At 32.4% G+C, this 15263-nt stretch overlaps 1 protein-coding gene across 1 annotated transcript in view; it reads left to right on the forward strand.

The window, feature by feature from the left end:
- Window positions 1-15263, forward strand: part of LOC129223743 (WD repeat-containing protein 3-like) — a 73803-nt gene that overhangs the window by 52360 nt on the left and 6180 nt on the right. Inside the window, exons 15-22 of the mRNA XM_054858101.1 lie at window positions 2356-2428; window positions 3334-3494; window positions 5269-5380; window positions 6026-6160; window positions 6491-6529; window positions 8962-9027; window positions 9275-9367; window positions 12283-12377. Of these exons, the coding sequence (XP_054714076.1) occupies window positions 2356-2428; window positions 3334-3494; window positions 5269-5380; window positions 6026-6160; window positions 6491-6529; window positions 8962-9027; window positions 9275-9367; window positions 12283-12377 (774 nt within the window). The remainder of the gene's footprint in view (window positions 1-2355; window positions 2429-3333; window positions 3495-5268; window positions 5381-6025; window positions 6161-6490; window positions 6530-8961; window positions 9028-9274; window positions 9368-12282; window positions 12378-15263) is intronic.

Consider the following 15263-nt stretch of genomic DNA (forward strand, 5'->3'; position numbering starts at 1 on the left):
TGAGACTGGATAATGCATATGCATCAGCTGGGACCATTAAAATGTGTTCAGAATATTGGGGCGTTCATATTAGTTTTCAGACTGGAAGGGCTCACTGTATCAGTATATTTTACGAAATTTTGAAAATACCCGTTGCTTTCCACTAAATATCGAAAATAACTGATATTCAGATAGCTGTCTAATGTTTTGATATAAATGGTCTGTAAAAAGGTATTTGACCTTTGGCTGAAAAAAAGGGCAAGTCAGGATTGTTAGATTCTCCTCAAAGCAGGGTTGGCAAGGTTTTGGACTCCCTGGTTTTTACCGTCGTATCCAAAAACTCTTGTGTCCAAAACTGTCCGAAAGTGTCCAGAATTATATTTTTAGAAAAATTGTATTTTGTGAGGAAACATCAAAAACTGAATAAAATGTATCAAATTAATGTTTTATATTGAAAATTATGCAATGTGAACATTCAACTTATTTATGCAGCTGACTTTAATCTAGTTACAAAAGAGTTGAATTTTTGATTAAAATTTCAATTTGTATGCATGAGTTTAATTATTTATTTGTTTATTTATTTAGTTATTTTTGATAATAGTAACCAAAGTTCCCTATGTTTATGCATGTGTGCAAATGAAAACAGAGTTGGCAACGTTTTTACATTCCTATTCATAACCTTTGTGTCAAAACTATATTTTGTGATAAAATATCAAAAGTGAAACAAAATGTGTCAAAAATTTTTTCCACTATTTAATATTTAAAATACACCGCCAGCTCAGTTATTCCATCTGAGGACTGCAGTTTCATGCTTTTTAGCACTCATCAGCCCGGCATAGAAATTACCTGAGCTGGAAGCGAAAAACCTCTTAAGGGAGCCAAGAAAGCCAAACAAACTGGTGGCTAATGTAGAATTGTGATGATGCAGATGAGTGACCGCAGCAATGGTGTGGGTCAGCTCAAAGATTGATGGCAAAGCATGGTATTTTGTTACAAAATACCTTTCCTTTCATAACTCTACCAACTGTTACATAAGAAAGTTTTATGTAATAGAGTTATTGGCAATTTTTTTAAAGTGAAATATTTGTTAAATGAACATTTTGGAGAAAAATATTATCGAAATACTCATTAATTAAACCTCATTATTATCTATATTATTGTATTACGAATATTGCAGTAAATATGAATTGATTAGATTACACCCTTATAGCTTGAGCATACTTTTGGACAGTTAAAGAGAGTTTCGGACCTTTTGGATGGTAAAAACCACCTGTCTTGTCCTTGAACCAATTTTGGACTGTCAAAAATCCAACCTTGCCTCAAAGTAGTCCCTTTTAGACTCCACACACATCTACCAACAGTGCTGCAATTGTTGGAAACATTCCGAAAAGGGCTGTGGAGAAGAGAAAAGACGTTGAAAAAGGAGTTAAGCTCAACTGTCATAACTGCCTTAATGTCTTCTCTTGTTTGAAATTTCGTACTTTTCAATTGCCTCTTTTGCATTTGGGGAACAGCCAGAAGTAGCAAGGTACTGTATCAGGAAAGTAAGGAGCCTGTTAAACCTCAGGAGCCTGGTTTTTCACCAAAAATTTCTAAATCAAGTACATGGAATATGCTGGAAAGTTGTCACAGAAAACAGCCTACATCTTCTGAATGGTTTCCACGTGGCTGTCACCCAGTTTTCGGCAAAATCTGATGCAGTATTGGTACTTCAGTCGTTCCATCATTTTCCTTGAAATTAAAAAATCCGACTTGAGCACATATCCGTCAAAGTCCGTATGTCAGCGACTGACGCTATTGACAGCTGGGAGCAAAATCCCACATGTGCTGTTTTTTCAAAACTTTGTTTTAGTGTTTACTAGAGCTCATGCTTTCTAGATTGTATGTTAAATACATGTTTAAAAAACGAAACTTTATACATGTTAATTCCAGCAGAAATACAAGTTTATGATGTTGTGTCCGCTTTTCCTTTTGTGAAACAATTATTAATCTGGCATACATTTAACATTATTTTTACTTGCTTCATATTTATCTTGGTTAAAATATTGTACAGGTAGAATGAGGGTGCGCTTCTCAAAAATGTCTTTATCAAACTTGTCTCAGGATGTCTTACACATAAAGCTAAGTCATTCTAGTGTTAATAATTGCCACAAAATAGCAGTTAATGCCCATAATATACTATGATGAAGGGGGGGGGTGTAAGAAAGGGATTAAGTGTGAGACAGGCACACATTTGATAGTAGCTATTTTAAAATGTGCTCCATTCATAAAATTTACCAAATTGTTAACATTTAGGACTGTATCTAAATTGATTGTTTGTGTGGAAAATATAAATTACAGTGTTATTTTCTTCTCTTTGTATGTTTCAAAATTCAGCCCTGATAAGAAAAAAATTGCCATTTCTTTGCTGGACAATACTGTTCAAGTATTATTTGAAGATACTTTGAAAGTAAGTTGCTTTAGATGGTGATTTTAATAATGTGGTTTGGTTTTAGTTTTCTTTGTCTCTGTGATACAATAATAGCTTCATAAGAAATTGAACTTTCTAATATTTTCTAATTACTGCCTCATAAGAATTACATGATATTGATGGATAGAAAAAATAGTCCTGCATATAACTTTGTTTTGATGTCCAAATATAGTTTATTTGATAGGATAGTATTTATTTATTTTTCTTTCTTATAACACATTTTTCAGTTGATGAAGTGATGTTATAAATCTTTTTGTTTCAATATAACTCCCCCCCCCTCATTTGTTACCCATATTGACACTAAGTTTACTTTCATTTTCTGAGAAAATACATAAATTTAACTTTATTTATTTATTTTTTTAATGTTTATTTTTCAAATATAAACAATAAAATATACTCATTAGATCACATAAGCTATTTTCTTGCTGCCTTAATTTTACAAAGCTTAAATTTTTGTCCTAAATGCTTTCACATAGGAAGCAGTGAGAAGCAAAGGGATGTAAGTGGACATTTTCAAGTTTTGAGTAAAACACGTTTAAAGATAACATTCTAGGTAGACTTTCATTGAATTTTTTTTTCTAAATCATGCTGTATAGCAGCAACTACCAGGGCTACTAGTACCATCTCTTGTCCCAAGACAGAGGAAAGGTCCACCTACCATGTGTTCTGGTTACCTCCAAATTTTTAATTTTTTCACTTACATCCCTTTGCTTCTCACTGCCTCATATGTTATTTATTTCTGTACTCACCTAACATTCTGTTAAAATTCATTCTGCTAATAGAAAAGCAACTAAAATATGATGAAATTGTGTTAATATATGCTTTGTAACAAAAGGTTAAATTTATATGCTAAGCTACATGAATTTCTTTTAAAAATATTACAGCTTGTATTTTCTCTGTATGGTCATGTTTTACCTGTCACTTGCATGGATATCTCCTCTGATGGCACGTTAATTGTAACTGGTTCAGAAGATAAAGATATCAGGATATGGAGCATGGAGTTTGGAAGCTGTAATAAATTCATAAAAAGAGCACATGACAAAGGGTAAATTTTTGGAACATATTTTACACTGCAACAGATGAGATGTGTAGAAACATATCACTGATAGTTTAGATTTCAAGATTGTTCAGCGGTATTATAACCAAGCCTGTTTTTGTGCCACTCCATTTGAGATCTTCACAGAAGAAACAATTTTGGATAATCGGGGAATTGAAAACTAGAGTTAAAAGCTGAGGATATTAGAAAAGAATATCTTGCTTAAACAATTAATGTTATAAGAATATTGCATTGACAGTTAAATATAATCAATTTTCTTTAAATTCATTTTTACTTCCTTCTACCTAATGAAGGTATTGCAGCACAAAAAAATTTCGAATCAACTTTCTGCCTAAGTTTATGTTTTCATCTTGAAGATCTTTCAAACCTATGAGCAGAAAACCCTTCGCAATCATATAAAATGTGAGTAACAGTTGATAAATGATAAAGGCAACCCCTGCTAATTGTGGTAAATAGGTACCTTTGTGCTGAAAAGTAAAGTAAGAGATAACGATGTCAGAAAGCACAAATTGCAGATTACTGCAGACACGTGTTTCAACGTTACAAGGAACGCCTTTTACAATGCAAAAGAAATGAACTTATGGATGAAAAGAAAGTTCCTTCTAACGCTGAAACTCATGTCTGTAGTAATCTACAGTTGTGCTTTTTGACGTTGTTATTTCTTACTTTACCCCACAGATTGGTTTATTTACGACGGCACCCCTTATAATAAGGTGCAATGTCCAGTAAGAAGACCAATAGCTTTCCTAATATTATTTCTATTAAGACTGAAGATCTCTACCCTAATACTAGGACAGCGCCTATTAAGCTCTTTAGCCTGGTGTTGCCCATCCATGTTACGTCAAAAGTAGTATTGGAACAATGCAGAGCCAAGTCACTAGCTACTTCATTTCTTTTGATGCCAGAGCACCCTGGTACCTCATTTAGATTTGAAAGGGGGTGCAAAGCATATCATAGCATTCCCAAACAATGTGAGATGTCATTACAACCTTATTTAGCGCATATAAGGCAAGTTGACTATCAGAACAGATTTGAACATACAGTTGGTTCTCTGTTTAACAACGCTCTATTTAACGACTTTTTGAGAACGGATGCTCCACTGTAGTTTTAGAAGCATTCTATTTAAGGACGCATTTTACTTAAGAACGAATTTTTGCAGTCCCTTGAAAGTCATAGGGAACCAACTGTGTCTGTTCCTGTAACCTAGATTCAAGCAAATACCACATCACATCAGGATAGCATAAACCTCAGCCTGAAAGCTGGAGTTGAATCTGTTTAGTTATGAATAGAGGTCGAGTTTAGCAAGCTTTTACATAGTTTGGAAAGCTATCTTAGTTTGAAAAAAAAAAAAAAGAAAAAAAAATTCATGAAATATTGTTAATATTTTTAGACATGTTCACTTTTCACTTTATTTGTTTTCTCTTTTTTTTTTACTCTTCTTCCTAGTTTACTATAATCTCAGGTAAGGGTGAAAGAGGAAGCACCAACACACACACCCTTTTTTGTTAAATAATAAATATAAATTATAAGATTATACTGACTAATAAATAATGCAAGTTGTTATTTTGCTATATGAATAAAGCACTCTTAGTTTATAACGTAGCTCATATGCAGTCAGTGCATAGTTTAAAATATTTTAGCAGTAGAAATGTCCTTTGAAAGTGTTCCAAATGCCTAATCTAATTGCATGTAAGACTGTATTGCTTTTTGAAAATTATAAGATACTTTTCTTACATTTTCTTTTTCAATTATTGTTTTCCAGAATTACTTGTCTTCAGTTTTTACCAAAAACCCATTTGTTTTTCACTGGGGGCAGAGACAATATGATTAAACAATGGGATGCTGATAATTTCCAAAAGATCACTACTTTGAAGGTAATTTGTGTGAATATTATTTTTTAGTTAAAAGTTAGGTTTTGAAAGATAAAATTATTTTCTACATATCTATACTACATAAATGTTAATTGTGAACAGTCCTTGTAATTATCAGTGCTATGTACTTTTTCATATATTGCTTTGAAAAATTAACTATTGCAATGTTCTTGAAAGATTTAATGATATTAATTATAAATATTTATTATTTCTTGTGTACATATATTTTGCATCAATAATCTGATGTTAATTTGGATACTTGTAACTATTGTAAAATGTACCATGTATTTTTTCATTTATTAATTTTTTGTTAGAAAATATCAAGTGCTTCAATTCAATGTTTTGTCTTTAAAATATCCTACCACATTTTTTAAACATATATAAAAGGTAACTTTTTATGTATTACTATGGGACACTTGCTTTTTCTAAAATTCAATTGTAGACTCCGCAGTAGTAAATGCTGCTGCTTGTAGAGACCATTCATTTGCACTTGGCAGGTCTCGTTCTATGAAAACACATTGTTTGCAATAAACACCCATCTTGAAATCCTTAAAGATGCTTATTTTGTATTGTATATTGTAAAAATATAAAACTTGATGTAGAAAACCATTTTCTTTTTCCCAAATTTGTTCCTTATTTATTTTTAAGGGTCATCAAAATGAAATAACTGCTATGGCAGTCAGTCCTGATGGAAAACGTATAGTTACTTCTTCAAGAGACAAATCTATTAGATTGTGGGAGAAAACTGCAGAACCTTTAGTTTTAGAAGAAGAGCAAGAAAAGGTAATTTGGAACTTCAATTTTAATGTAAATCTGCAAATAGGCTGAAATGTTAAAAATGCCTTTGAAGTTTAAAAATAATCGTTCTCGTTTTTATTTTATTGAAACTATATTGTTATAGTTGTTTTATAACTTGTGTCTCGCTGTTGCTTCGGTTTATAAATGTTTTTATCACCCCCCCCCCCCCTCTTCACCTCACTCATAGCTAATAGTTTTCAGCTGAACACTATAATAATATCTAAGATTTTTTGTAGTTTTTAAGGGAACTTTTGTTAAATTTCATTGTTTGCCTTATAAACGTTAATTTGCCTTTTTCCTTTTGCAAAATTCTAGGAAAGGGAAGAGGAAGATGAAGCAGAAGATTTACCTGTGGTAAATAATTTTTTTTTAATCAGTAAAGTTACTGTGCATCAGTTATTTTTTTTTTCATTGATTTAATTTATTTAAATATCTTTCATAAATGTATAATCTTTATAAATATACAACTTTAAGCATTGTACTAATACCTGTATTGGACCTAAAAACTACTGTTTACTGAATTTATGCGTTAAAAAAATAACATATTTTCTGTTTTTAGTTTATTCAATTACCTACAATAAATTATTACACCTCAAATAATAATAATATGTCCTCTGAACTACGAAATCCTTATATGCAGCAGTACTCAGATGGATTTATATAGTAATATAATTTGCAAATGTTCTAATTGAAACATTATTTTAGTTCAATGGTGCAATCACTTATATTTCAGGGGTTCTCTAACTTTTTCGACTCGCTGCACCCTTTGAAGATTTAGAATTTTCTCACGGCACCCTAGTCCATCTCTATTTTGTAAACAACTAATAAATCATTATTTTCAGGTGGGGGGGGGGGGGGTTCCCTCACCTACAAACTGTTCATGCACATAGCTGCAGCATATGCAGCACAGGATCATATCCTCCTTTTAAATACTGCAGTATTATGGGGCGAACCAAAGTTCTATTGTACTACAGTCTACTTATCTAGGTTATGAAATCTCTGGGGAAAAATTACGGTACACAATGACATTTTTTGTTTTTCAATTTTTCAACTACATAATTTCGGTTTAAGTAACAGTATGCAACTTCTTTTACTCTAGTTGAAATTCAGGAAACCATGTAGAAGCAAAATTTACCCCAAAGTAAGATCTGTTGGTTTTGACATCACTCTTCTTCAAGAACTTTTACTACACTGTTGCATGGTAGTTGAAAATGGTTTGCTGAAAATGCTTTATTATCAGTTAGGCTTTTTGATGATCTTTGAAAGAGGGTCTGGTGAATTTTGTTATACTATTTCTCAAAAAATTGAGGTTTTCCTTACTGGTCAACCAGGCATTATTTGGCATATATGTATATCAGGCATATATGTATTGATACCATGGACTCTTTGTGACACCCCTCACCTCTTCCTATGGCACCCAGTTTGAAAACCACTGATCTAATGGATTACAACTATTTTATTACATTTTTTGATTAAGTAATTTTTTTCTAAAATTCTGATAATTTGACATTATTATAAGATTAGTCTCTACAAAGGAACTCTTTAGATTTTCTTTTCTGCTTGATAAAAATGCTCTACTTTCAAATCAGTTAGGTCAATAATTGCTCAATGATAATATGTCAAACTCTTTTTATAGTGAATTTGTTTGTTTAAAAGAAAAAATTAAGAATGAAGGTGTAAAATTTATTTTTACTAAATTGTCTCATTTGATTTTGTTTAACGCTAAATATTTTGAGAATAGAAAGCTGATATTTTTTTTAAAGTGACCTATTACAAACAAACCTACTTAGTGAAGTATTATCTTAGGGACCCAGAAATGTAATTTCCGTACTGGAACTCCATTATGTACTGATTCAGTTGTTAAAATTAACCAAAAAGAAAGACATTAATGGGTTAAACTTTTGCACGGAAAGCAGAATGAGGGGACGTTTTAAGATAACCTAACCAAACCTCAGGCTAACCTGGAAATTCGGAAAAAAAATACTACTTTGGTGGAGTTGTGGGCCCCTTGGAGCAGCTTATGGTAAGACGTTGTAATAGCAAGGGGGTAGATAGCTTTAGGCAGGTCATTGATCTTCATTGGGGTCTAATAAACTGACTAGGACCAGCCTAGCTGGACCTAGAGCTTATTGCTGGTCATCACTTTTGTACTTGTATTTGCAGCCATCAATTAATATTGAAAGAGTAAAACCACAATATTTATAGCTGAGTAGGATGTGTGCAAACACGTTACTTTAAAATCAGTTGTATATCAACCAAGAAAGCATTTTTTTAGAAGAATTGATATCCATTCAAAATACAGTATTGCATCATGCAAAAGTGAAATCAAAGTTACAATAGATGTTGATCAATTTCATAGAAGACATCCTTTGCAAACCTTTACTTTATCACTAAGGGAGAGTTGGAAAGAGTCAGAGTTCTCTTTTTAGTTTTTTTAGTTTACTATTTTAGATTTAACAAGAGCAGCGTATAAAAAAAAACTAATAGCATGTTCTTTAAGCTATTAGAAAAAAAAAAAAAAAAAAACAGCAAAATGCAAAAAATTTGATTTTTTGCATATTTTAAAATTTTATCCTTTTTGCCCTGCACAATCCTCATATGAGACAAGTATGGGAATAACACAAAGGGGGAATAAGACAAGGTTTCGTTTTTACATTTATTTGACCAATCAAAATTGTTTCTAGATGAATGCAAAATATTAACTGGAAATATTCTGGTGGCAAGATATTTTTCTATTTTTCTTGTATTGCTTTTCCATTTATACATATATGTTTCTCTTTACATAGATACCTGGGGAAACAAACAAGGAAGTAGCATTGCCAGGAATTAAAACTGCTGAAACCATAAAATCAGTAAGTGTCATCATAATTCATGCACTAAAAAAAATTCTTTTTTTTTTTTTTTTACAAATGAGTGAAATTCATCATAAAAATGTACTATGTTCAAAAAAAAGTTTTTGGTGACTGATTAAAACTTAAAGGCATCTAATTCAGGAACTATTTGGTGTTGAATCTTAATGTTATTGTTGCTGTAGAGTAAACTATTTTTTAAACTACTCCTAGTTACATAATTTATTAAAATACTTCTTTTGATTTTCAGGTTGATCAACTGATAGAGGCTATTGATATATATAAGAGTGAAGTTTTAAAGTTGAAAGAGCATGAGTTAGAATGTAAAAGTACCGGAAAACAGGTTTGTTATGGCAACAATGTGCCAAGTGTTTATAATGCCTTACACCGATAAAGAAACTTCATTTAAAAAAATATAATTCATTTTTACTTTCTTCTATGTATATCTAATACATAGAAGAAAGTATTGGATTCGTGCAAATTTTCGAATTTCGAATTTTGACAGATTCAAACGTTTTGAGGTGTGCTGAGTCCATTTCGACTATTTTTGGAAAATGTCTGTCTGTGTGTATGTGTGTGTGTGTGTGTCACGAGCGGCCACAAAAAACTGTGTGTGTGACCAGTTTTTTGTGGCCGCTCTACAGCAAAAACTACCGCATGAAATTGAACGAAATTTGGTACACATATGTGCCCCTATGTGAACTTGTGCCCATTGGTTTTTGGCGCGAATTCCTCCAAGGGGGTGGAGTAATGGGACGTTTTTTGAGTTACGCGTGCTTGCTATTCCTCAAGAAGTAACTGGCGGAATCAAACAAAATTTGGTCCACATGTTGCCCCTAACAGGAGCAGGTGCTGATTCAATTTTGGTGTCAATAGCTCAAACGGGGGTTGAGTTATAGAACGTTTTTTGTCGTCAATTGTGACTGCTGTATCTCTAGAAATAACGCACGGAATCAAACAAAAAATTTTTGACAAGTAGCTCTTAGTGGGTATAAGAGCTGATTTTATTTTGGTGTCAACAGCTAAAAAGGGGGTAGCGCAATCGCCCGTTCTTTTTTTTCCATTGTGAGCGCCCTATCTCAAGAAGTAATGCTACGTTCTGGTTGAAATTTGTAATATATGTGAATCCATACGTAAACAGGCTTTGGATCAATTTTGACTCCAATCGCTCCAAGAGGAGTTGATTTTTTTTTTTTTGCGAATAAAAATAGCTTTATTAATGCAACAATAAGAAAGATAAATCGTAATAGATTGTCGTCTGCGTATTTCTCGTGATTTTAATTGTATGGAAATGATCGGAAATATTATCTCAATGATTTAAAATTTTTAACTGTTGCCGTCATATGTTTGTTAATAAATAAAATATTTAATTAATTCAAGCAAGGCTTTTAAAATAACTTTCAATTTTCGCTCTTTGCTTTGCTTTTACAACAATTCAGACATTGGGGTGGTCGTCAAGTTTTTGCATGTGTAATTTTGTTTTTGTTAGGAATATTGCTTCCTCGTCAAGCATGGGGAGGAATCAGAAAAAGGAAAAATATAGAAGAAAGTTTCGTGATGGCCACAACATACTAGTTTATTTTAATCCTCATAGAAAAAGTTTTTTTTCACAACATCAATACTTTTTTTTTATGTGTACACTTTTTGTAGTTTATTTTAATCCTCATAGAAAAAGTTTTTTTTCACAACATCAATACTTTTTTTTATGTGTACACTTTTTGTAGTTATGGAAAGATTCTAACTATTTTGGCTTTGTGCCAGACACCAGCACAGACAATATTTACCTTTTTAGGAGTAAGGATTTGGTCATAGCAGTGGTGTTCACATGAATATAAAATGCCATATCTGTACCTCAGAGTCAGACTAATGGCCGTCCAAAAATTGTGATTTTCCATTTATTAGTGCATTATATGTAAAAACTTATTCCACATTGAGCCATGTAAACATAATTCTTTTTAAAAAATCCTTTTCAAATTTTTTAAAAGAGCGCAAGGTTTTATCCTTTGCATTCTCCAGAAAAAAGTTTTTCCTCTCTCTGGTGAAGTTACGATTATGTCTTACGTCTGTCTGGCTCTATGGTACACATATAAGGATTGAAAGAAAAACAATGGTTCTTGGGGTTTAACCCTCAAACCCTCCCTCATCCCACCCTTTGGTGTCAGGTATTAGCTAGCACATTTGTTTCAACTCATGAATGATATTGCATCCATTATTTTATTTCTTATAATGTGTCAACACTGGGCACCAGTGTGAAAGCACTGTCATTGACAAAACCCCACAAGTAAAAGAATACACTGAGTTTTATTTTCATAGATTTTACTTTTAGTGTTTAGGCCACCTACATCACTTTAGCTAATAGTGTTCAAGTAGAGAAAAAACTTGATGAGGTTCTTATTAAAATGAAAAATTACAATATGCAAAACTCCCGATTTATAATCAGTTCAAAGGCGATGACATCAGTCATTTTGATTTGCATTCGAAGGTGAAGACTCTACAGTTACTAAAAGAATATAATTGGAATAAATTGTAGCTTTAACCAATTTAAAAAGAGATACAGCTATTGGTATAAATTGGTGTTGATGTACAGGAGAAAGGCTGACTTAGTTTTGAATACAATTTTTTGTGATTCAATCATTAAAGCAAATGAAGCTTAAAGTTTCTTTTAGCAGAGAGCTTAAAACTAACTACACCCTTGTGCAAATTAATGGTATGAAGTTGGAAATTTTTAATTTTCAAAGTGCTAAAAATGTTTACGTACTTTTGCTGTTTTTTCTCAGTCGGGTCACTTTTTTTACCTTTTTGTTAGCCATGAATATTTCTCCACGGAAGAGGCAGGCCATTGTGACGTTAAGTGAAAATCTGATTGCACAACAAAAGAAAAAATTATTTGTGCTTTGCTAAAAACATGGTTTAGAGATCAAGAATTCAAAGAAAAGTGCAAAACTCTAGTTGACTCTATGCCCAGTAGAGTGAAAATGGTGCTGGGCAAAAAGGGGGGTGGGCATACTAAGTGGCGATTTGGATTTTGTAGTTAAATGATGTAAATAAAGGTGATTTTGTAAAAAAAAAAATGGCTTGATTCCAATAATTCACACAAGGGTTTGTGGTAGTGGTTAGTTTTGAATAAATGTTTATAATAATAGATCTATTATTTGGCGTTGTACTGATTCTGTGAAATAAATTATTTTTTGAAATGATATTTATTGTGCTGCTTTGTTAAATGGACTCCATTTGTAATTTTATTGAATTTAATTTTAGTTACCTGCACCACTGCCTCATCCATTACTCCTAGCATTTTCTACAAAATGTCCCATCAAGTACATGAGAAAAGTTGTGAATAAAATCAAATCAAGGTCTGTGCCTTACTGTAATTATATATTATAACACAGCATGCAATAATATATTTGTATAATATTCTACATCCATTCATCTTGTATGCAATTATTAATATATATGGGATTCAACGGTTTCTGATCTTGACACAAAAAGACTTTGTCACTCAACGAAAGATGCCATTTAGTACTCATAACGAAACTTTAATTGATATTAGCACTTATGTACAAAAGATATTTACAATTACGAAATTACAGATCAACTTCTACATTTTAAACCAAGGTATTTCATAGCAAAATTATTCGAGCGGCTTTCCCGCACGTTCATTCATTCTCGTTCTCTTTGCTGTTCTTCGTTCGCTGCAAAGACTCATGGGATATGTTGATTCCCGTGTGGTGCCAGCTGTTCCAGCTCTCTCAAGGCAGTCCGTTGTTATGGGGCCCCCGGTATGGGCCTCTACATATATGATCACATACAATAATAATGGATGTATTATATAGTAATCAATTGGGGGGTCATGACCCTTCCCTTGTATCTGCTCCTGCTTAGGTAGATCACTAAGCACGCCAGGATGACAAAATCAGTTAATCAACTCAAAATTGGTGTCAGAAATGTGCACTAGTAGGTAATAAGATTATGCAAAGTCTATAATTGACTTTATATCCTCTAGTGAACCTCACAGCATTCATTTGAGCTAGTGAGAAGCAAAGGAATGTAAGAGGACATTTTCAAGTTTTGAGTAAAATGTGTCCTAGGTAGGCTTTTATTGAATTATTTTCTTAATCATGCTATATAGCAGCAACTGCCAGAGCTACTAGTACTATCTCTTGCCCCAAGGCAGAGGAGAGGTTCACCTACCATTTGTACTGAATTCTATGTGTACAAAATTGATGTTTTGTTGCTTTATTAAGCTGTGAATCTTTTTCATATTTCAAGCTTGTATAATTATTGAAATTTATATAATTTTTTTTAAAGTTTTCATCAATTTTTTCCTTTTTAAGTATCAGTCTTTTATTTCTGGGCAATTTCATCATAACAGATTAACCGCCAAAGAAAGGAAAATTCTCTTACTGCTTTAAAAAAAAGCTTTAAATATTCACACAAATTGTGGGTACATATTGGGTATGATGGCAGAGTGAGGCAAAGGCGGTTATTATAAGCAAAATATTTAATATGATTAGTTATAAGTAACAAAAGGTCTCCGGTCACAGACTAATCAATATTCTTTTAGTCATACTTTTATATTTATCCCTATTATGTGTAAAGTACCTTATAACTCTTTATGAAAAATTCATATTTAATACAAAAGTTTAGAAGTAATTTTCTTGCAAAATGTATTTACAGTCATATAGTAAATATGTAGGAAAAAAATGCGTGTGTGTGTGTGTGTAACAGACCTACAAAGAAGCAAATGTTCCAGTTGGAATATGTATTGTGTGTTTTTTTGAGCAATCATGATTGCTTATTGTTCTCACATGACTGTTTTGATGTGATATCATTTTATTTTCCCACTGCCACCCTCTGCACCATCACCGTCGACCGGGTCCTCACGATGCTGCTCCTATAGCGAAAGCCGTCTCCAGGTTGCATCCATGTCCTACACACATGCTCATACATACACAACTACACACACATGCACGCACACACACAAACACATACACACATGCATACATACAGATACCTACACATACACACAAACACATACACACATGCATACATACAGACACCTACACATACACACAAACACATACACACACGCATACATACAGACACCTACACATACACACACAAAAACATACACACACAACTACCCACACATTCATGCCTGCACACATACCCAAACACATATGCCTACATACACATACCCCCCCCCCACACACACACATTCATACACACAACTACCCACACTTATGCCAGCACACAGACACAAACACACATGCCTACACACACATACCCCCTACATACAAACACGCACGCCTACATACACACACTCGTGATTGCGAAAAACATAATTTGAATTCAAAATGTCAAAATTCAAATTATTATTTATTTTTTTTTTTAACTTCAAGTCATTATAGTGCAATAAAATGGACATAGCCTATACAATTTAAAGCAGTTATGCTTAACTTCCAACACATGGCTTGCATGCAACCCACTAAGATTTTTAATCCATTCGAGAAAAGGTAACAATGTCTTGATGATTTTGCTACTGAATTTCGAGAAATACATATCATATACATTTTGGCACCTAGAAATCACATTTAAATTTCATATTAAATATTTTCACTGCCAATTGTTTTGTTTTTTAGAAAATAAGTATTTAAATCTATCAACTTCAATTGCCAAGATTGTCTTGGAATAGTAAAAAATAAATGCTCAAGGGATAAGTGGGTACAGTGGATCCTATTGGTATAGTTAAAGGGACAACACATGTGGTAAGGATCTATCAATTTTTTTATGTGACGGAATGGAGCATTTTGGAAGAGTTTTGTGTCAGTAGATTTTGTTTCATAAATAAAAATAAAACAAATTAGAAATTTTATTTTTGATAGCTACAGTAAAGACTTAGTATAAGAATTACGTAGAACATTAAAAGTTTTTGCTTTGAAATAAAATAATTGAAGAATATGCAATAAAATTCCTGTTCTGTCAGATATTGTTCAATTATTTTCTTCAAAATGATTAACTTTTAGTATTCTACATAGTTATTATGACAAATCTTTACTGTTGCTATCAGAATTAAAATTTCTAGCTTGTTTTATTTGTATTTATGAAACAAAATCTACCTACAAACCTATTTCAAATGTCAAGTTTGAAAATGCAATGAAAACAAAAGTTTTTAACCATTTAGTTTTACATATGTATCCCAGAGCATCATTTTAAACTGTTTGCACTACATATGTATC

The sequence above is a fragment of the Uloborus diversus genome, chromosome 6 (assembly GCF_026930045.1).
Source record: "Uloborus diversus isolate 005 chromosome 6, Udiv.v.3.1, whole genome shotgun sequence".
In the NCBI taxonomy this organism is placed as follows: domain Eukaryota; kingdom Metazoa; phylum Arthropoda; class Arachnida; order Araneae; family Uloboridae; genus Uloborus; species Uloborus diversus.